The sequence below is a fragment of the Hetaerina americana genome, unplaced genomic scaffold (assembly GCF_022747635.1).
Source record: "Hetaerina americana unplaced genomic scaffold, ioHetAmer1.1.p SCAF_1, whole genome shotgun sequence".
Taxonomy (NCBI): Eukaryota; Metazoa; Arthropoda; class Insecta; order Odonata; family Calopterygidae; genus Hetaerina; species Hetaerina americana.
The window spans coordinates 8,059,158-8,082,854 of record NW_027286069.1 but is presented as its reverse complement, the minus strand read 5'-3'; the positions used below and the strand labels follow the sequence as shown (position 1 = coordinate 8,082,854).

Sequence of the window (23,697 nt, the reverse complement as noted above, 5' to 3'; positions counted from 1 at the left end):
GAATCAAATGAGGTGGTTGCCAAATCGAAGAAGGAGTGGTTCAGCAACGAGGAATATTGCATTGAATTCCATCAGCACATTTCTGTTAGCAATTCTTAAGTATTTTGAGCGTGACGGACGGGATTGATCTCGCAAATCTTTTTTGAAAATACTTAATTAATGAGGAAAATTTTAAATAGCATTCCTCATATTTTCAATACTTCTGTCGTGTGATACGCATGTACTAGGCTCCACATAGCTTAAGGGAAACACCAGAGTACTCAATCCTTGCCGCACGCCACGGTAAAATAAATCATCTAAGCATTAATGAAAAACATTAGTGGCACAGTCGAAACAATCGCCTCCCGAATCATCACGGATCTTCTGTGCGCAACATTCAACCCCTCGCCTCCTGTTCACAAATACTCATCTATATGCGTACTAATAATTACATGCACCCTCGCTTGTTGCTTTCACGCAACAATCCCTCCCGCGCCAATTTGCGGTCTCGGAAATGGTCGTCCCCATTGGTCGCCGAGAGGTTCGGGGGAGTGGGACCATCGGGATTGGGGAGGGGGGGCCGGCCCTCAAAGGGGGGAAGATTACCACAAGGGGCGTCGGCGAGCGAACGACCGGCGCCATCGCGGTATAACGCACCTCTTAGGTTTCCGAAAAAAAAACACGTTTTGTTTTTCGAAAGGGTGGTCGGTCGTCGGAGGGATGAGAGGGCCAAGTCGCGCCCTAGACTCGAGACGCGAAGAGAATGAAACGAGCGCGTGCACGCGTGTGTGGGTGCGAGAGACCTTCCGCCCTCCTATCGTCGAAGTTCTCGTCCCAGCGCGGAGTAGTGGTGCGCCGCGCAAGTTTCGACTTCGCCGTAGAGGAGGCGACCTCGATTATCGTCCCACACGCGCAGTTATACTCATGGGTGCAAGTTTCACCCACCCCCCCTGGCCACCCTCCGCCCATTGTGCTGCCGGCACGAAGCATCGTCCGTCCCAGAATGTTAGCGGCCATTAAAACCCTTATCCGCCGCGCCAAACTGGCTCCGACCTCCGTGGATTGCAACCCCCCCTCCTCCCCCATGCACAACCCCTTTAGCCTCCGGAGGAATCCCATCTCCTCCTCTGCCCCCCCCCCGTCCTTCCGACCCCCCCCACTCCCTTTCGGTCGAAATTCCGAACACGGGACGCCCCTTGTTCCAGCCGAGATCCTTCCTCTTCCTTCTTCCTCCGGTCCCTGTGACTGCCTCCCCCGGAATATTAAATCCTCTACCAGGGAGGGTTTAAAGAGGCCGCCACTGGCCCTCGATGCTCCTTGTGGAGCGAGAGGAGGCACCAGATTGTGGAATTCCACTCGGCCGACGAATGTTTTCCCCGATCTCTCGTCCCCCAGCTGTGGCCCGTTGAGCAAAAGTCGCCCCATGGGCCGAGCAGATGTTCCTTCGCACCCGCCCCCTGATGGAGGGGACGGGGGAGCCCGACCCCATCAAGGGAATATGAGTGAGGAGGAGGCGGAGCGGGGAAAGGGTCCGGCTGGGCACTTCCCCGACGACGCTGCGTGCCCAAAAATTGCTGGAATAACTTTGAGATTGCGTGTTTTTTAGAATAGAGGAAGAAGTGCGTTTAAAATATTGGTATATATATATTGATATTTTGGGTATACTTTTAATTGCTCGAGAGCTTATAATGGAAAAATGTCAAATGTCCTAAATATTTTAAGAATATTTGGAATTTGAGAAAATTAATTGAGTGTTTGAAGAAGTCGTTACAAGAATTGAAATGAATTCCGCGATGATCCGCTCTATTTACTTAATACTTCACGAGGTTTGAGTGAGTGTTTTAAATAATTAGAGAAACTAACGTGGAGCGCTTTCAAGTGCAGGAAGATAGCAGACAATTATGACTCTTTTATAACGGCTTTGAGCACGTTCGTGTTAATTTCAAACAAAAGAGAGATACTAATTGTAAACCCTCGCTAAATGAGCAGATAAGACCGCGCGGAGAAAATGAGACGTTGGAATTAAAGCGTACGTGCATTATAATTCTCGATATCCTCTCTATGCTCAATTACATTAAAACCAGCACATAGAACTCTCTTGCAGTCGAAATCGAAAAAAGGTGCTGTTGTTATCCAAAAACATATTGAGATCACTTGACGTTTCCCGATATTTTAATAATAAATAAATGGCTCACGTTTTTTTTCAAGCCACGGTGACTTTACGAGGCTTAAAGTATGTGTGACGTTGGTGCATACGTTTAAAAAGATCGGAGCAGCCAACCGGCGATAATACGTAATAGTGGAAGAACAGATGGCGCGTTTGTGCGTTCATGGATACGCTCAGCCTCCAGTATTCATATATACGTACAAATCTACCAAACGCCTCTTATTTTTTAAAGCATTTTTCACTTTTTTTGTCAGTTTCATTCTAATTTATTCAAAAGGTTTTTAAGGCTATTATAGTTTAAGAGCAATTTCACATAGATTTCTCTCGAAGACAATACTCGGGATTTGGCAGAGGAATGATCCTCTCCGCTGCTGTCAATTTACGGTGCATTATTTCAGCCATATCTGTCGATTTGAGTTTTGAATTTAGTTCCTTCCGTAGCTCTACCGTAGACGCAGCCATTTCCTCTACTCGTAATAATTAATTAGTACTTGAGAGAGTGGGTAAATTAGGATGAAGGAAAATCTATCGAAAACTTAAATGCTGATTAATTATTATACTACTAAGACGTATTGCGATACATCTTCGTATTGCGTTTTACTCCGTAATTAGTGCTTCATAGTGCGCATTTTTGAGCTGTATTATGGTACAATATTCTTCATCACTATATCTTATCATAAATTTAAAATTCTACATCAAATATAAACATGTAAAGACACGCACACACACACAGACACACACAAACGCACGCACACACACACACACACATATATATATATGTGTGTGTGTGTGCGTGCGTTTGTATGTATATATATATATATATATATATATATATATATATATATATATATATATACCGATTGTACGGAAAAACTCACACGAGCGGCACAATAATGGACTGACACAATATAACACAAATAGAATAGAATAGCAACATTTAAAAGGACACTCACACGGTAAATTGTACGAGCTTTCGGCCCTCTCAGAGGCCTTCTTCAAGAGAGACTCATATTGTGTGAGTTATATGGTGTCAGCCCATTATTATATATATATATATATATATATATATATATTCATATAAGCTGTCTGTCGCAGAGCTTACTCATTCGCTCTCTCTTTTCCGGCGAATCTGGTCCATGGTCCGTGAGCAATCATTGGCTGTCAGGAATCGGCTTCAGTCATTTAGTTTTCTTGTCCTTATAGGATAATATTTTGCCACTTTCTTATCATATGAATGTGGTTTTTCAAAACCGTGCGTAGTTACATGTATGTGTGGAAGAAACGACATTTTGGGATACTATTATTCTATTATCTTTCATTCATCAAGAAGTCTCCTATTATCGCTAACTCAATTCATCTGAGCTCTTCATTTAAAGAAAAACAACCGAATAGTCAATTGTACCAACATTTGGCTGAAGAGATTCTTATCATCTGGAGCGTGGATTCTATCATTGGGAAGTATCATTATCTCGCTCCATACCTTGTTTCAGGCGATAAATTAAACTTTCTACTAGACAATCAATAGCTCAATTAATGTACCATATTAATTTTTATATGTATATAGCATTATATTGCAATATAGTACTTGAGAGACACGTTATAGATATTCATTTTATTACAATTAAAAGGAATTCGTCCATGATTACATGTTCGCATTTAATGCCGTACAATTTGGCTTCCTCAGAAAATCGCGCAGTATGTAAATACGACAACCATTAAAGTCCAAGTGATATTTTTCGATCCAGATTCCAGGAGTGAGATAGCACGGCGGACCTTAAGACTGGTGCGTGGGCGTGCTAATCGGACCCAAGGGCAGAGGGTGAGGGATGAGAGGAGTTCCCTGTTTCCGCTCGGCTCCATTGCCGCCCTGCTATGTTCTCCCAAACCCCCGAATGCCCCTGCCCTAACAATGCGACGCCGAAATTTAGATATCATTGTTTCATGGCTTGAATTGTTATTACACGGGAAAAGTGAATGCATCGGGAATAAAATCACAGGCCACTACTCCGAAAAGCTGGCTACCGATCTGCCTTCCTCGGTAACGACATTTCGTCCTTTTACCCCCTGCACTACGAAGAATTTTATATTTGATAGCATTGAGTACATTGGTTGCTTCAATTTGAGGCATTGTCGTTGAGCAACCGGTAACGCAAGATCATCAATACGAATCCCCTGATTGATTCCCAGGGTGGATGGAATAACAAATATGGCGACTTATCCTGAAGATGCCGTGATCCACGTGACAAAGAATTGTTAGCTCCGTTGCGTACACATCAGGATATCCTGTTTACTGAATCCACACCCCTTTTTATCAGTCTAGCAACCAGCAATGAGGGAGGTCAGCTCAAGTAATTTTTGCAATTAGACATAGTAAGTTTAGTTGGTAGATAAGATTATCGGAAAAAGAGGGACGGGTAGAGGGGGCATGCATAAGCTTAAGCGTAATCTTAATGAAATACATCAGGGGGATCATCACAATGTAATATCCCATCCGGCGGACGGCGTACCCCTATTCATGTGCCCTCCGCACGACACCCAAGTAGAAATCGATATTCACTCAAATAATTTAGCACCACTATGATTCGAATCCGAGCCCTAAGGGAGGGAAGCCAGTGCTTAGCCACTGAACCAATCCAATTCCGATATTAAATTATTTTTAGTCCATTATTGTTGGGTTAAAGGGTCACGGTAGTCCAGGTATAGGGCGTTGAACTACTGTCTAGAGGGTACCGGTTCGATTCCCGGGCACACACATCTCTCAGCTCCACTCCAGCTGTGTGATTATTCGGGTGCCAGATCTTTCTGGGAAAACATAACCGGCCAATCGAAAGGAACTTGCCTCTACCCTGATCAGAAAAATAAATACTTGGTTATTCCACTTATATTTTTTATTAAACACGACCCGGGTTTCGACTTACAAAGTCATCATCAGGTAAAGTACAGAAAGACACAGATTTTTATATAATAGCCAGAGAAGAGGAGTGGGAAGGAGTTTGAGAGGTGTGAGGAGTGGAAAGAGAAGGGAAACTATTGTGCATGTTTGGGGGGAGGGGGGGGAGGCGGTTGAGTATGGCGTGGGAGAGGGCGGTTGGGTAGGGCTTCAGGGGGGGAGAAGGACTATGGAACAGAGGGAGGTTCAGGAGGGGGGAACGGGAGGAATAAGTTAGGTAATTAACTAACATACCCTTATGATGACTGTTTGTTGAAATTTCCAGCCGTTTCATGGCATCTAATCTTTAGCCTTTTTTCTCTATACCCTGTATGTAGAATTTTGGGGTCAAAGTCACTGGAGTGGTTATTTTCTAAAAGCTATTTGGAAAAATTGGAAGAAATATTTCTGTTTTTTAAAACAGGCGTAATGCTCATTTACACGATCACTGAAATTCCTCCCGATTTGCCCAAAATAGAACGCTGAGCACCCACACCACAATTGATAAACTCCACTCTTTTCCATTATGGGAATTTGGTCTTTGCTTTTGGTGGAATAGCCAAGTATTTATTTTTCTGAAATGAATCGCTTCCACAAAGTGACGCCTGAAACCATTCGGCTCTACCCTGATGGGTGAATTTCACACTCAGACGGGCTTAGTACTACCGTCACCTACTAAACTGACCTTCGGGTTGATTACTGTACTTTTGGTTGATGGTTTTTATTTTGGGTTGGCCTTTTTCTCTTCCGCTATAGTTTAAAAGTTATGAATGAACCACCTTGACGAAGATAGCTCCCCTTTCACAGACTGGGAAAACGGACGACAAACGGTTAACGGATACCTGGGACATTTGGCCCACCAGAGAGCGTCAAAATTCGGAAATAATATATGCGTCGATTTGTGCAGCCGGAATTTCCTGTTGTAATATTATAATAGTATGTCAATGTTCACGCACCATAGGTCTCATGAGTGTACACATATATACACGCAGGAAAATTAGAGTAAACGACATGGAATCGTTTAGGAAACAACCATTGTGAAAACTGTTATTACCGAAACTGTACTGTATTTCCGTATTGTGATTATGTCCCGGAATAAGTCACGATGTTCGTCAAAAATAGGATGAGGTTATGATGAAATTCACCACGGCACCATTATATTATGCTGATGTACTTATAATCGATTGCAAAAATGTTGACAATATTGACAATAGCGGTTACTATACCATTTGTGAATATAATTGATCTTTCAATTGAATTTAATTTATTGTATTTAAGTGATATATGTCAGATAACGAAGAAAGAAAGCATCAATCATAATTAGGGTGACTTTAGAGGAGGGTAATTCTGACATTTTCCCACTCCATATCCCAAACAATAATTAAGTATAGAGAAGTAGAATCAATAAGAAGTAGTTTCAATAAGAAAGCGAAAAAAGACAATAGTATTTACTCAGTTTTCGTCCCGTAATGCATTAGTATAACGTGAACAGTAGTTTGAGAAAAGCAGTCAATTCATTACCCTACTTTTAAAAATTCACCAGTATGTAGAGTTCGATTCTACGCCTGACTTTGTAATTTGTAATTATGATCTACGAACCTAAATTAATTTAAATTAGCCTATTGCCTAATTTATTTCTTGAATAGTGCTTATTCGACGCCAAACTTTTAAGATAATATATCTAATAAAAATAATTTATATAACTGCAGTACAAATGCTTCATGATGACCACAGTTCAACCAATAAGATCATTTAGCCTATTTTAATATTTTGAACGGGAATAGTTTAACCTTTAAATGTGTAATTCATTTAATTAACTTTCATTAAATTTTAACTTGTATTTTAGTGTAAATCATGACTTTTTCTCATATTTAAAAATAATTTCCTTTTCTGTCTAAATACGTATTTAAGCTCTCTGTTCCAGCCAAATTCTATGCATTGTATTCTGTTGCATCAACATGAAAAATAATGCAACGATATGTCCTTGTTGTTCCTATATGTGATATTTTTGTCCGAGAGACCTGGAGGGAGGAGAGTCCCGCCGCCTCCCATTCAAAAATGCAATCCTTCTGACTCACCCCATCCTTCTGGTCGCACTCATCGCCCCACGGCGTGGTAAACTTTTCGGACTCGGGGGACAGGTCTCCGTCTGTAGCCGTAGTTAATTGGGGGGGATTGGTGAGGAAAAGGGACGCGGGAGAAACGGGTTCTAACTTATGAAACCCATCGTAATTTTTGAATTAAAAATGTCTAGAGAATATGAATCTGTCATCTCTCAGCTTTTCTCTCGGCAACTTGTTTTGCGAAATGTTGAAAGCCGTAGAATTTTTGTTGTGATATTTCTTTTACAATCGAAATAAGAAGATTTCCAATAGCAATTGCTATTTGATACGCTATGAGTTATTGCAAATCTTAAGAACCTATTTATTCCGATTTTGATGAACCATTTCTCTGTCAAAAATTTAATTGAAGTATTCTTTACGTTTTATAGCGCTGATGTGGTAGGAAAAAATGTTTTGAGTATGTAATATCGTCAATATCATATAATATCGGCGTAGCTGTCAACACCTAATTCAGCTCTAAAAGGTTCATGTGTTGTTCAATAGTGAGTCAAATACTTTCTTGTGATGTTTTAATTCTCTATAGCTGATCTCCATTCACAACTCTGATTTCTGTTGGCGCACGCTCAATTTTTTGCAATAATTTTAGTGTTTAAATAGATTAAAGGGGAATAAACCGTACAGTTCTATCGTGTGATTGGTTGTCTTTGCATATTTGCTGTTTTTTTACCCCCTCTTACTCATCCTTCGTATCCAACCCCATCTTCACGCACGTCCCCTTTCCATCGCACAACTCCCGCAGGGTTTGGCTGTCAGTGCTCAAGTTCCACGTGGCCCCAGATCCCCTGCCTCCGCCGGCGGCCGGCGCCACCACCTCCGGCGCTGATGGTACCACCACCGACTCGGAGTGCACGAGCTCGCTGGCAGTGTGGGACGGTCCCCTAGGGGGAGGGCCCCCGGCAAGGGGACCCGGAAGGTGGAGGGGCGCCCCCGGGGTGCCCTGGGAGCCAGCCTGCCCACATGGATTTTGGTAAGAAGCAGCCACTACTGATTTATTCAATTGACTTTAGTTTTTTTATCCAGAATTTATTCAAACGTTAAATATTTTACTGTGAAATATATCAACTGTTTAGTGCAATGATTAAAAATTAGAATAGAGTAAAAGAATATTAATGTGGAGCAATTTCAGGTCACGATATACCATCTCAAACCACTGTGAGATTCGAGTGTTAAGAGGTAATTTTTTGTAACACTTGTAACAAATATAAACGACCACGAATCTCTCTTTCTCTCTTTTTCCCTCTTCCGATACTTTTGAAATTTGCGTGTGTCCCGCTAATGTGCGGGGCGTGTTTTCCGCTTCCTACTCACCCCCGGTCTCTCCTCTTGTCTCCCGTTCAGCGGTGGGGGCCACCGGTCGCCGTCATCCTCTCCCTTCGCCAACTCCTCCACCCCCGCATCATCCCTGCTGGCCAAGTACTGCCCCACGGCATCACCGTCGTCACCGCCGCCACCCCTGGCGCCGTCATCGGCCGCCCCTGCCCGGCCGCCCTCCTGTGAGCACGCCCTCCTCGCCAATGGCACGCGCCTCGTGAGGCCCTGCTCCACGCGGGCCCGTCCGGGGCCCTTCCAGCCGCCCCCCAAGGTGAGGCAGGGCAGAAATACTCTGACCCGTGAGCTCCTGGATGCGGGATATCCCAAGACGTCCGAGAGACCTGTTCAAAGTATGGTCTATTAAATAAAAGAAGGGTGCAAGATATGGATAAAATATGTACACTACCAATAGTAATTATCTCCTTTGCATCTGCGATCATATCTATTTTGATCTCTAATCACAAGAGGAGAAAACGTCATTTTAAATGTAACTGTTCTACTATCAATCTCCCTGATTTTACCCACGTAATATGATCCACCATAGTAAGTCAGGGTGTGTGATATGTCTTCAAAATCCTCGAGTAAGTGATCTGCCTCAAATTTACGCAATAAATTGAATCTGTATTTCAAACTACGGTATTTGTGATGCGTTATGCCATTCATGGACAACGTCCAGATGGCCTTCCGCTCAGCACACATCGTGTCACGTCCGCTTCAGTTCTGTCAGTGCTGACAATGACAGCACTTTTTCTTTCGCACTTTTATTCCCAGCAGTCACCGCCGCCGCCGCCGGTGGTCGAGGGGATGTGGAGGGGCCCGGGGGTGCGTCCAGAGGCGATCATCGGCACCATCGGCGACCCACCTCGCACCACGCCCAAGGAAGGCTTCCTCTCCTCCGGCCGTGACATGGACGTGCAGATGGTGGCTGCCGAGTCCACGGCCCTGCGGCCCGTTGCCTTCGCCGCCGCTTACGAGTTCGTCGACATCTCGCAGGTGACGTGACCACCCACCCCTCACCCTCTCTTCGTCGGCGTCCAAATCCCAGTCGGAGTCTGTTTTCGCGGCGTGCTTTGATGATGAATATTAAAAATATCTCCTCAATAGAGAATACTTCGTCTCTCCTCCCATGATAAGCGCATCTTAGGGTGCCCTTAAAATAAGTGCGAAATTCAGAGGCACCGCTATAGAATTCCTATAGTGGCCCTTTTTGCTTTCAGTGCTATGACCACTGTAGTTTTTATCCGTTAACTATTTTGTATCAGCTTGTAATTCATTTTCTTTCTATTTTGTTGCTGGTTGTTATAAAATGCATTTTTCATGGTCTATTTCAGCTTAATTATTTATCCCGGCGGCCTGTGAAGGTTTTATGGATTTCCGTAAACCTCAGGCCAACACCACAACGATGTTATCCAGAAAATCCCGCAGTCGCTCACATTCTCCATTCACAAATACGAGCGTTAACGAGTCGGTCGAGTACGAAAGAGGAAATATTTCGGAAACATAGCTGAGGTTCCTGCGCTGTATTTTTTGTAATCGCCAAAGCCATTATTTTTTGTAATGTTATTCTTGCGCGGAGAACAAATGAACAAATAAACACGTATGGGCTTTGAAGGTTTTTATATAACGGTGTTTTCACTAAATAACATTTTCAGTTTTTCTGCTTGCGCATTGGACACATTCGAAAAATTCAACTTTTCTGCTCCGCATACTGAGATGACCAAAAGGAGCTGACTAAAAAATTTGTTGTACATATTGCCTTTATATCTGTTTTATTGACTAGGCCCCTGAACATTAAAAATGTTTATTGTCTTAGGTCTGTGAGAAGGACACCTGACTACCAACGAGAAATAACAGATCGTTATATTATATATATTTTTTTATCTAAAAGATTTTGAAAAACAGCCAACGTCTATCAGCGAACATATTAGGATGCAAATTGGGGAAACTATTCGGTTATCTCCCGACCAAGTCACCAGTAAGTGGAGCGAAACGTCGTGTTTAGCAATTGTGCTCAACGCACAGCGGAGGAAACCTGAAAACATTACTTCGCCCAACTTGTGGACCAAATTTGAAGTAACACCCTTGTAAGTAGAAAGATCGAACTCCTGCACAATTCTTTTGACAACTGAGTGTGTTTCAAAATGCATGGGAATGTTAAATTTCCTTTTGACCTTGGCAAAAGACGCGTGGGGAATGCATTCACTCACAACGCTACAACTAATTTACTCGACGAAATAGTAAAGCAGCACTCTCCTGGTTCATGTCCTCCCCTGGTAGAACCCCCGCACGCCCGACCCCTTCCTCAACGATTCAGAAGCAAAAACACTCCTTTCATCGATACAGTCGAGTTATTTTCATGTTTCGTGACTAAAAATGTCAAAGGTTATTTGAAAAGTATGTTTCAGTTCGTAGCTTATTTGCACTGCGTCATTTTGCGTACGACAAAATGACTATGGCTATCAGCTATAAATGTTGCGTAAACGCTTTATTACAGAGACAGAATATTTCCGATCCAGCGGCTGAATAATTATTCAATACGGCTGGAGCGTCATTGGGGAATGAACCATTTAAAGTATTCATTTTTTCGACTTCATTGATTTTTATTTCGGTACATGAAACACCATAATTTAATTTTTTTCCCTAACTGTTTTAAATTATGAAATTCAATTTTTTAACATCCTGCCTCCACCTCCTGAATAAAACTCCCAGGGCTACCAAAGATGTGGCAAAACGCCTCCTACACTGGAATGAATGTTTGTTGCCACGAAAGTAAGCACGCGTTGTGTTGGTTGGCTCTTTGCCCTACCAAAAGCGCAGAAATCCATGGTCTCATTATGAACATACTCACAGAATTCACTCACGCAAAACTGCTCCCAAAAGTGTCATTGGGGATTTCCTCACTTTCAAGTTGCCTTCTGGGCGTTTGGTCTTCTTTAATTCCCCTCTAGTCGTTTTGAATTAAAATATGATTCCGAAATCTTTTTTTCAACCACACTTTGAAAGCGATTCGGCAGTCAATAAGTGCTTAAGCAGTATAAAAGGGCTTTCTTTTATGGTGCGAAGGCCGCTCTAATTCGCAGTGTCAGTACGACAGTTGTAGTGGAGGATATATCGCAAAGACTTTCCGAGCAAAGGTGCTGACGTGAGATTTTTGAGATGTTTTTTTAGCTTTCTGTTGTTAACGTTTCTTTTGAGTCGAAATGAGTCAGTTAAAAAAATGTTAGCAACCGAAATAAAAAAATCTCAAAAATCTCACGTCACCACCTTTACTCGGAAAGTCTTCGCGATATCTCCTCCGAATGACACATTCAAGTCTAAATTAGTCATTATGGACAGTTACAACCAAGATTTGTTACCAAAATGAATTAAAATTCAGAGAAATTTAAAGTTTGAATAAATTTGGTAAATAAGTTCAATTATGTAGTTTTTACAATACCATGTAATTTCTACGATATTAAATTGTAAAGTTTTCCTTTAGACATACTGGAATTGTCGGAATAAAGATGAAAAATGAGACATATCTCTTATTATGATTTATATTGATAGCCGTTTTTAAAATGTTTATGGAAATCAATCAACCTTTGATTGACGAAAAATTACCGATGACGGTCAAGTCCCGAAAGGGTGAAAAATATCTTATTTTTCAAATACCACATTCTCATGCCGTAGCTCAAAACGTCACGAAGGACATACTCCGTGTCCTACACTGTTATAGGAGTTAAAGGCTTTTTACGAGTGCTGCAAAATTGCAGCTAGAAAGAGCTCGTTCCACTCACAAACGTCCTGAGACTAATTAATGAGTGGGGGAGGGGGGTCAAAATCTGCCCCATGGTGCTAAAGGACATTTTCTCCTTCCGTAGGATGGTGAGGCGTTCGGCGAAGGCCTCTGCTCCCGAAGGTTCTCGAGCCGCCCGCCGGCATCCCTGGTAACGGTGCCTTCGTCGCCGCAGAGGTTCACCGCGCCCCGGAACGTGTTCCTGTACGGCAGGGGAGGCTCCACCAACCTCAGGTAACCACCGACCGACCTCCCTCCCCGTCATTGAGGGAGGGAACGTGGTATCCGCGGGTTGGACTGAACTTCGCGACCCCAAAGAACTCCGTTTTGGGGTTCAAGGTTCACCCCTAATGAAGGAGGATTGCTTCGAAGGAAGAGGGTTGTCGCAAACGCCTTGCATTTCTCCACACCACCACGTATTCAAGAGTAGTGACTCTTCGACTCTCCGCCAGCTCCATCGCGAATTCGGAAGCGATCAAGTGCGGTGGTGTGAGTGATATACTGACGAACACATTGGCCACACTGAGGGTCATCTGTGAATACGATTGTGTTTATTCAGGGTACCAATGCTCCTGTTTGTCCTGAAGCATTTCCATCGTTTGAAGATCCGGGTTCGAATCCCGTGGAGTGGAAACCACTCGCCCATGACGAATCCCCAATGCATAAACCGACTCCATGAATTGCCTCCCTCTCGGAAGGAATTATTCCTGAGCAGACGTTTATCACTCACATCGCTAATTCTGAAGACCCCTAAATTAAGAGTTATATGGGTAGTTATAATTTACCCAAGTGCACGCTGCCAATGTGGTACGTTTAATGACTGTTTTCTTTTCTAATTCTAAATATGTAATCATTTGGAATACCTGAAGTCGAATTTTGGTCTCACTTCTCGAATCTTTAAAACATATCCTCCAAGGTCCTTATTATCCTTTAACACGCTATAATGGTCTCAAATTAGTTTACCTCTCGCAAAATATCATTTATTTTCTCTTCTACTGTTAGTGATAATCCCATCACTTAACGGGTTTCCCTCCAATGATTACATACAATTTCAAATAACATCGACCCAGAACATTTTGAATGCTTTTGTTATAATTTAAGCTTTTGCTGGCATATTTAATCTACTTTTTAAAGTATTGGATAAGCGATGAAAAAATATATCGTAAAAAAAGAACTAGTGAACGGAATTTTTTGAGCAAATTTTACATGTATCCGAAAAAACTAAGAATTCCTTCGTAAAATATGAAGTCATTTGCCATAAATTGCACAATGATGCAATAATTCATTCCTTATTTCACACCCATAGATGTGCATGGGTTTGTTTCAAGAGCTTCCGGTGTTCACTTGAACCAGTTATATCAGTTCCGTAATTCTTTCTATACCAAACATGACATATTAGGGTGTTATCTCTCCAGTCTCCAGATAGTTAAATGATGCCGCTCTTCGAAGAGCCTGCGTTACAAACAGCTTAACCTGCCTTTCAGTTTATCGGAAGTAATTTTTTCCATTTCTTAGAAATAAAAAAGTGCTAACGGTCAAAGTTTTTTACAAATGGTGTTAAAAAGTCAAGCGAAACAAATTTTAATTTTAAATATACTATTGATATTTTAATTTAAAAGTATGATTCATTAAAAATGAAATCCATTTATCATCATAAATTATATTTTTCAAAAACTAAAATCGTTTATCAAGACAAGCTTTTTACTAATTTTTAATCGAAATGGTCTTCCACTATTACTATTTTTTGACTATTCTTTTCCTTCATATGTTAATTATTACTATTCTTTAACTTGATAAGTGACTAATTAAATTATTTGAACTGACTTACCGAAATTATTGTATTTTGGTCGTTTTGCCAACTTTATGTTCTCTAAACCCTCTTTGATTCATATGTCGAGTGATATAAAAATGTTTTTAAGAGTTTGATTAGCTTTTCTCAGACAAAAATCTCTTGCACTAATGTCATAATCCAGGGTTCAAATTCAAATGCAGCATTCAACATTCACTAGGGATGGTCAGTAATATCAATCGAACAAAACTGTTGTCGACCACTGCAAGTGTGACACATAATTGATTGTACTGAGCGCTGACCCTTTCCTGTCCGCGCAGCTGCACGTACCGCTTCGAGGTGCAGGAGGGCGAGAGGGTGCGCATCACCGTTGTGCGCCTGCTGACGGGCGTCCGGCCCACCACCCCCGCGGTGGTCGGCAGCCGGGGCCGAGGGGGGCGGCCGCCCCAGCACCCGGGCGACGGCGGGTGCCTCACGGCCTTCGAGCCCATCGGCCCGCACCACCGCTGCATCGCCTCTAACCGGCCCTCGCGGCCCCCGCACGTGCGCCTCCTCCTCGCCGACCTCCCCTGGCCCGACGACGGTCTCCCCGTCACGCGCCACTGCCTCTGCTCCGACATCCCCGAGCGGGGCGGCGCCGCGCTCGCCTCCACCGCCGCGCCCTCCACCACCACCGCCGCGCCCTCCACCACCACTGCCGCCTCCTCCGCCACCTCGGGCACGACCGCCACCACCACGGCGGTGCCCACCACCCCCACCCCGCCCCCTTCTCCCTTCGAGCCCTTCTCGTACACGTCGGCCCCCTCGCGGGCCGTCGAGGTCCGCTTCTCCGCCGTGGCCATGGGCGCCGCCCACGACCCCGACAGCGTGTTCTTCGAGGCGGACGTGGAGTTCGTGCGCGTGGAGGAGGTGGGCTTCTTCCCGACGCGACAGGAGGCGGGCCACGGCAAGGGGAAGGTGGTGCCCATGGGGAAGCCCCGGCGCCGAAAGTGCGAGGCCATGAGCCGACGCAAGTACTCCGGGCCCTCCGGAGAGCTGCGGGTGCGGATCCCGAAGCCGGCCAAGGGCGAGGACCCCGAGCAGACGGTGAGTGGGGATCGATCTCTCTCTACATGTATCTATTGGCGCCTCACGGGAAGCTGAAGGTGTTCCGTCGTGACTCCTCGTCCGTTGAATTGCAACGCGGCCGCGTCAAAGACGCTCACAAATGGCAACCGCTCGTTTGACAAAATAATTAACAGAATTTAAAAAATAGTGAATAATTTGTTGCGCTCGAATATATCGCTCAAGATGGCGATGGATGGGTTTTGGTGTTCTGGCACGGGTGGGTTGCCTCGGGCGACCCCTCGCGAGACGGGAAGTACGGGATGCAGGGGGATCGGCATTCCGGGCAATATATTCACTTAAATACTTTCCTCCTCAAAATCGCTCGAATGTTAGATTTCAAGTCTACTAACGAGTCGTCATTGGATAAGTTTAATATCTACAATTTGTGGGTATTAATTAACTATTTGCGGCAACGGTGCCCACAGTGAGATGGTTCATGGCATAAAGCGCGTCATGAAAACTTTTCGATGGTCGAAGAAAAAAAAGATCGATCAAAAGTTTGAAGGCATTAGGAAAATTTGATAAAAAATGACTGCATTTGTTGAAGTCAAGCGGTTGACCGATTATATTTTTCATTTAATACATTTGACATTGGCACCGCACAGTTTTAATCCCTGTTATTATGATTTCTGCTAAGGTGGTGACACTTTTCCTGCAATACCGTACACATATAAACAATTTATATGTATTTTTAATTACAGTTAATAATTTCTTTAATACACAGCTGTATTCAATTGTAAAAAGATGATAATATAAGAAAAATGGATCCGATTTTTCGGGATTGGATTGGTTAGGATTAGATCAGTCCTAGAGTTTGGAAAGGATGAGCACTTTTGTTTAAGAAATTATATGACTATGGAATACTCTTTTATTCTGTGTGCGTTCATGAGATGCCACGGTTAAGTAGATATAATCAGAGAACTTACCAGCCACCGCGACAATTACCACGGACTTCATACTTCGTAGCTGACATTTAGAGTTGTCAAGATATAACAAGTGTACAAGACGGGTGGTAGTGAGTTGTCGTGGTTAAGATACCCGTTTAGTTAAAATTGCTGGTCAAATGTCTGGGTGAGGTACTAAATATGAAGTAGTCTGTTTCAACGTGGCGCTCTCTCCAACCTCTTTCCGCACTCCCATCCTCGTCTAGGACATTCGACACGGAACACGGGATATAACACTAAATTCCAAAAGGCGCCGCTCTTCTCAAATTGAAGGTTTGTTCCAGTCCAGAGAATTTCCGATCACAGTTCTTCGCTCTCCATATTTAATTAAATGGCCAAAATTGAACAAGCTATCTCAATATTTGATTGCACAATCGGCGCAATATTTTATGTTCATAGTAAGCAAGTGCATCCGTTCAGTGGTTGGTGTAATGGGACTTGTTTTAGGGGTTCTACCATGGAAACCCAAACGCTGCAACGAGACAGTGCCCTTTCTGCAGCTCACTGTGTGTTTGGTGTTAAACTTGGTGTCCCACATCAATGGCTGATTGAATTCAAACTAGGAGTTGTGACCGAGAAAAACTTAAGATTCTTAGTACTCGTACATAGATACGGAGATGCCACTGACCAGTTTTATTCCCTGGGCACCATTTGCGCAATGTCGATTTCAAATTGTTTTGCGCGGATATTTATAATTATCATTTCCACTAATATCAGTCAAATTTTGGTCCAGGGATGTCACTTTCCGCGACCTTCATCTGGTCCCAGGCACCCCTGGAGACGCCCTTCGCCACTCTCCCTCCCCCTCCCAAACCCCATCTTCACTCATTCCGGTGCCTCTCCCCACAGTGGATGTGCGCGTCGCAGCCGTACGTGATCGTGCCGACGCCGGGGCGATTCCTGTACGTGAGGACGCGCGGCTTCCACCTGATGCCGCCGGAGGGGATCGTGGCGCTGCCGGGTCGGGCCAACGTGACCTCGTCGGCCCGGGCGCCTCCGTGCCCCACCCGCAACCGCATTATGGTCTACTCAGGCGGCACCAAGAGCGGGGCCAAGCTCAAAGCCATCATCTGCCCCCTGCCGCCCACCTCATGGTCATCTGTCGACCCGCGCCAGAGGGTCGAGCTCTTCTCTGAGGTGAGCCCCAAGCTGCATGAGAGGGAGGGGGGGTGCTCGTGACCCACGCGAATGAGTGGGGAATCCCTAAAGACTGTATAAAAACAGTGGAATTTCACCCACGAGAGAAAACTGCAGAATTCCTGTGGGGTTATTCAGGAATTTCTGGGCCGGTCGGTTAGAAGCTATTGAGTCGATCTGACTTCACAGTCGAACGGATGGCCCGAAATTGCTGTTCGAGAGATTTGAAGTCGTCCAGTAGCGAACAGATATTTCGGTCAGCGGGAATGAATGCTCCAAATCACTCGATACCGCAAACCAATCCATTCGGTGAGCTGCCTATCCCCATGTGCCAATTTGGGAGTGTAGATATTGAATTAATAAGCAGCAGAGAAACTTTCAAAATGTTTTTCTCATATCTAGACATTGGCAGAGGCAAATAGACACGTCCGCAGTCCTTTTGGCGAAACGACGAAAATAAGTAATCACTGAGAAGTTAAAGACGGCAATTGTTTCGGGTGGAAGTTTCGAACGACGGAAATATTTATTTTCATGTTGGTATAGAATAGAATAAACAAACACTCGGAAGTGTTAAACTAAAATACCATTCTTAATGTCAGAATGTGTACCTAACTATGAACAAACTAGGAGCACAATGTGATAATATGTGTACAGTAGGTGTGTAACAATTGGTGCATGAGCAGTGAAGGAAGTATTTTGGCGCAGGTTCACAATTAAATTATGGTATTGTTCAAAAGGTAATTTGTGTTTTCGCTGCAAACATGCGAATTCTATTCTCGATGTCAAAATTTAAAAATAATGTTCAAACAATTCACTTGGAGTTGACTCAAAATTTTACAAAAGTAAGCAAGACGAGTGTTGAAACGCCTTTTCTTAGTAAATTTCTGTTCCCTAACACACATTCGATGCCTCTTTGACCATGAGAAAAATGTTTATCATTACTGCTGATACGCTTCCGCGCAAATTGCTGATGCAAGTAAGGAACGGTCTTTTTTAATTATAGTCGTTTGTCTCTCCTGTCTAAACTTTCCCATGCAACTCACAGTGATCTATATGTTTTTAACTAATGTTTTCTTTAAAGCTATTCTGTATACAAAGTTTTCAGTGAGGCTATCTATTTACTGTCTTCATTAGAGCTACTGCACCCTTGATGTTTGTTCAAGTGTTATGTATAGCTGCTGTGCGTCTAACATTACAATATTGAGCTAAAAGTCTGTATGTGTTGTGTCTGAACAGTACATTGCATGTGATTTTACTTCTACCATGGACAGATAAGTTTTAAATACCAAATACATCGTAAGTTTTATCAGAAAAGAAAAAATCACTATACCTTCTTAAATTTAACATTTGTAATTTGACACTACGGTAAGATATGTTTATAGTTAACTCGCTTATATGCCCAATTTGTCTTCAGGCATATTTTCAGCTCGTAACTCGGCTGACTAGACTTATTATTAGGTTGTAGAACCAATGTCATCATGAGAGATAATTATCAACCAATGATAAAATATTGGAAATAACTCTAATTTTAGCCTATATCTATTCTTGCCAGCAGTATTTACGCTGGAAAAGCAGCATAAATACTGCTGGAAAGAATATATATATTGGCTATATTCTTTCCAGCTCCCTATTAACAGTTGGCAAAAGTCCAAATACCTACGCAATTAGTTCAATTAAAATGAAGTAATTTGAGCATCGCGTAAGATAAGTTAACGTCATGTTATGTACACGAAATCGCCTTCACCGTGAAAAATAAGAACTATAGCGGTTGAGTGTAAAAACAACTATAAATTGTGAACCTATGCTGTCCGAACGTGTCAATTACTTTCAGTCAAGTGAATCAAGAAAATATCTAAAAGAAAAAAGAAATAAAACAAGATATTTTCGGAACGGGTTTGTATGTAGCTGCATTATATTAAGTAAGTATCACGTTTGTTTAGGTCGCAATAAATAGCGATAGAATAATACTCTATCATTTGTAAAAATTGAACTTGTAGCGGAAATATATTAATAAACCTGGCAGCAGTCTGGCACGTCTCTATTGTGAACTCCAGCGTACTCCTTGGCGATGGTGCTGCAAAGCGCGATGAGCCTCCGGTTTGTGGTCCCCTGTTGGTCCCTCCCTTGGGGCGGAGGGCGCTACCTGAGAGGTCTTCCACGAGGTCGATGCTCTGGTCTCCTTCTGATATCTCTCAAAGATATGGAAAAGTATTCGTCCATGCCTGTCCACCATCCTCAGGTTACCGTAGGTGAGGCCATTAAGGCCTCACCCATTAAGGCCTAGGGTGTTTTCATTCCCGGACATCCTAGAATTCACAATCATAATTAATACGTAAAACATGAAAACAAAAGGTTTATAACACCCCAGGCACAATTTCACATTACATTAAATACGTGTAGCCGTGCAAGTTTTCATTTGATCCCCGTGAATATGTGAATACTATACCATTCTCGTCAAATATTTTGTTTACGAATCTCAAATGATAATATTCATGTTATTTTCATGCACATCCGAGTGCAGCTTCAAATGTATCTTTCAATTTTCATCTACATCTACATGATACCCCGCAAGCCGCTGCGAGGGCGTTTGGCGGGGGGTGTAAGGTCACCACCCGTAACAGTAAAATATAACCGCATGCAAAACCAAAATATTCATGCAAACCCACACCCACAGAGGCGTAAATATTCATGCGAAAACCTTCTCAACCCACACGCATATGTCATCAACCAACACACACATGCTCGTACAAATTTAGTAAAAATCTATCCAATAACGTGGAAATCTTTACTTCTTCACTCAATAGTAATATGTTCCCGAGAAAACAAATGATGTTGTTTTGATCGTTGGTCTTTGTCTGATTTGAAGGTCTTCAACTGTCCCACTCCATTGATGAAAATTACCGAAAACACGACGCTTATTGCTCATTTCGACTTTAAGGGGACTCGACAACGTTCCGGAAGATTTAAACGGATAATTGTAAAATCAAATGGGTTCCCGTTTATCAAAACCCAGTCGACTCGATCGGCTGACCAATCGGCACTCCGTTGAATCATTTGAATTGACTTAACTACGTGAAACTCTTGAATAATTCCCCTGCTCCTCTACTCTTGACCGTCTCGTCGTAGCTTTTATGCCGTCTTTCCACGAGAAGCTCAACTGAAACTGGCATCCCGAAAAACAAGAAACTGATCTGAAGAAGAAAATTACAATTTGGCTGTTTTCCCGAAGCGCCCTCTTTGCAAGCAAGGTCAGCCAGTATGCAAAGCGCAAGCACAATTCGGATTCCGATACGAAAAATAAATGTTACGCTCGCAGGCCAATGGCACAGTGGTTTTTATGAATAGTAGCTGAACAACTTCCAAAACTACACAATATAACTACCGAAATTGTGCTTTCGTTTTGAGTGAAATCAGGAGAAATAGGTCGCGAAACGGGAGCTGGGAAAGATTATTGTGCGGTAGTCCCGGGAGTTTTGCGTTAGATCCGATGGAGGTCGAGGGCTGTTCGGGGCAGGGGGCGAGAGGGGTTTTGGAAATGAGAGTAGGGAGGGGATGAAAGGGGGTGAGAAGGAGTGTGACGGGAGGAAGGGCGAACGACGAGTGTGCGTGTGTATGTGTGTTTGGTGGGTGAGGGGGGACTCGGGGAGGGGAGGGTGGGGCTTGCGAGCGGTGGTCGGTACAACTAGGGTCTGTGTCAAGAACCTAACCACTATTGACGCATTAAAAATTTTTCTGAACTAAAATTTGAGTCTTAGAATCCTGAATCCATCTCGTCGATTTTTAATTAAAAGAATACCAGCTCTACAGCTTGTTTCATTCTACACTACATGCGGAAGAAGAAAAAAATTGAAGCACATGAAAGGGGACGCTCGTGACACGAGAAATGTAAAAAAAGGGCATTTGTCGTGCTTCCGTGCAATGGGAATGACTTTGCTTGTCCGCAGTATTGATAAATATTGAAAATAGAATGAAATTCGCTTTAGTGTGGATTAAAGATTTCAATTTTAATCCTTCCTTTATTTTTTTCCAATTTATACAATCACCGGAAATAAAATTTGGCACATCATATTGTCCTGATAAATCTATTTTTTGAGTACGTTGAGGGATTTGAATAAATTAATGTAAAATTAGGATTTTATGTTTGGCCTTCGCGCTTTTTGAATCACACTACGTCACTCGGAAGGATTCCAGGAGGCGTCCTCCAAATTTGGACAAATCAGGACCAAATGTTGCGGAGATACTGGAAACCTCAACTGGAAAAACGAAATATTCCTTTGCCTATCTTTTTATGGACTTTACTTCATTCATTTTATTTTCTTTTGATTGATTATATAAACAATAATTTACTGGTTTCCCTCTCATTCTTGTGAAGTTCTCCCCAGTTCACTCTTATAGTGAATACTTACATACTTACACCCAAATACTTACACATGGTAAATGTCGTCCGTCATATATATTTTAATTTTTCGATAATCATCCGTATGTTGGCGGTAAGCGTCACGTATTCACGGAGATTAAGCACCCTGAGCTTACTTAAATTCTCTAATAAAAACTAGGAAAGAAATTTAGGAAATTTGGAAAATATGACTTGAAATGGCCAATTTTTTTATCCAATTTAACCAAAAGACGAACATTAATGAATGACATTAAATTTTCTCATTTCGGCGTGATGCAGAGATCAGGTCGCGTTTCCTGGGAACATATCTGTCGATAATTGGCAGGAGCGATGCTCACAATGTAATTAATTTCGCGTGTGGTGGCACGATGGATGGTTTTGATATATGTCGGTCAGCCACACAGATCTCTACAGATTAAAGTAAGAATGTAAATTTCTAATTTATTTATCGACTGTGCAAAAGAGATTCACGGTATGAAATATTGAAAACCGTAAAGCCAAAGATTTTACCCTCAACTCTGGGGCGTTATTCGTACTATGAAATCATGTTAGTTCTGGAATAACTGCAATATTTAGGTATGAATTTAGATTAATCTTGGACCAATAATTCAAATTTTGCCTTATGCTGATTAAGAGGCCTGAGCTTACTTGAGATCCTCAATAAGAGCTGTGAAAGCATATAAGGGAATTAAGAAAATATTATCAGAAAGCACTAATTTTCAAAATCTAGAAAATATTATTGAAAACCACAACCTTCTGGCCCCGGAACATCCGCAAGTTTCAGTCTTTTTATATTTTTAGTGCCTTTTTAATGGAACTGATTTCAGACTCTGCCATTGAGTAAAGATGTGTATATGCACTTATATTCTTTGCACTGTGAGTACGCTTGACTTCTCAACCGCTACACTACGCTACGAACGTCTCAACTGCTTGACGTATCCTTGTATTCAAAGTTCAACACAATGTAATTTATGTCTAGTATTTACATCATTTGTTAGTGTTTTACGGTAACAAAACACGTCCATTGAATGGGATATCTGTGGAATTAAATGGTAATGATTAAAGAAATTCACTGGATTTTTCCAAATACTTCACCAACTTTTCTCTGTGCTTTGAACGAAGACAAGTTTCGTAACAGTTGTCCGAATGCGTGGCGCACGGGAAGGGAACAAATGAACAGGACAAACAAAAACGCGGCGAAAATAAATTATTCTTGTACGATCTCGCACATGGCTCCATACCTGGGGATTACCGAGCAGTCTAAAAACGTCCTGTATGATGTAGCCCCGTAACTGTTACCATTTACCAATGTGTCGTTTTAGTTTAGGTCTGGAAAATCCTATTTAAACCGCCGATAGTTGCAAATTAATACAGGTACGGGTAGAATGGAGGAAGCACACTTCTTGTGGTGATTGGGGAACATTTTATTTTATCCGCTAAGCCCACGGTACCGATTCATTTTCCACCAAAATCTCTCAACCTTCTCCACTCACTGCCCCCGTATTCCCATGCCCCCTCATCCAAGACCGACTAGTTATCATACCCTATTCTGTTGTTCAGGCGATTTCTGCTACGGTGAAAGCGCGACTCTCTTCAAAAGTTACTTGTGATCACGAATTGATATAAAACCCTAAAGAGCAAGGGTTTGAAATAATCTTTATATTTTTCGGTTCACTTTGCAAATTGGTTCTGGAGATATTCAGGGGACATTCGGGCATTGGGTAATTTGATGGCTATGCAATCGCAATCAGTGGCTGTGGAGGACATCTTCCCACACTTTTTGGGATCGTATTCCTCCTCGACACTTCAAAGGTTTTTTACGCCTTCTTTAGCATGATTGTTACAAATTTTTGCAAAAGTATAATATAAATAGGGCATTCGGGAATCCGGCGGATACCCTTAGGTAGCGTTTAGGGTTATTGCCACTGGCACAAAGGAGGTGCATGCTGGAAACGAGGGTGAGATGAAGTTCATAAAGCGGGGAGGGGCCTTCTTCCACACCCCCTCCTCAGAGATATACTCCCGCCGAAAACAAAGACC

General features: G+C 42.7%; 1 protein-coding gene across 1 annotated transcript in view; it reads left to right on the top strand.

The window, feature by feature from the left end:
• LOC139695126 (uncharacterized) overlaps nt 1–23,697 on the top strand; it is a 154,257-nt gene that overhangs the window by 111,386 nt on the left and 19,174 nt on the right. The window contains exons 12-17 of the mRNA XM_071593773.1: nt 7,938–8,165; nt 8,537–8,780; nt 9,281–9,502; nt 12,370–12,518; nt 14,394–15,159; nt 16,974–17,261. Of these exons, the coding sequence (XP_071449874.1) occupies nt 7,938–8,165; nt 8,537–8,780; nt 9,281–9,502; nt 12,370–12,518; nt 14,394–15,159; nt 16,974–17,261 (1,897 nt within the window). The remainder of the gene's footprint in view (nt 1–7,937; nt 8,166–8,536; nt 8,781–9,280; nt 9,503–12,369; nt 12,519–14,393; nt 15,160–16,973; nt 17,262–23,697) is intronic.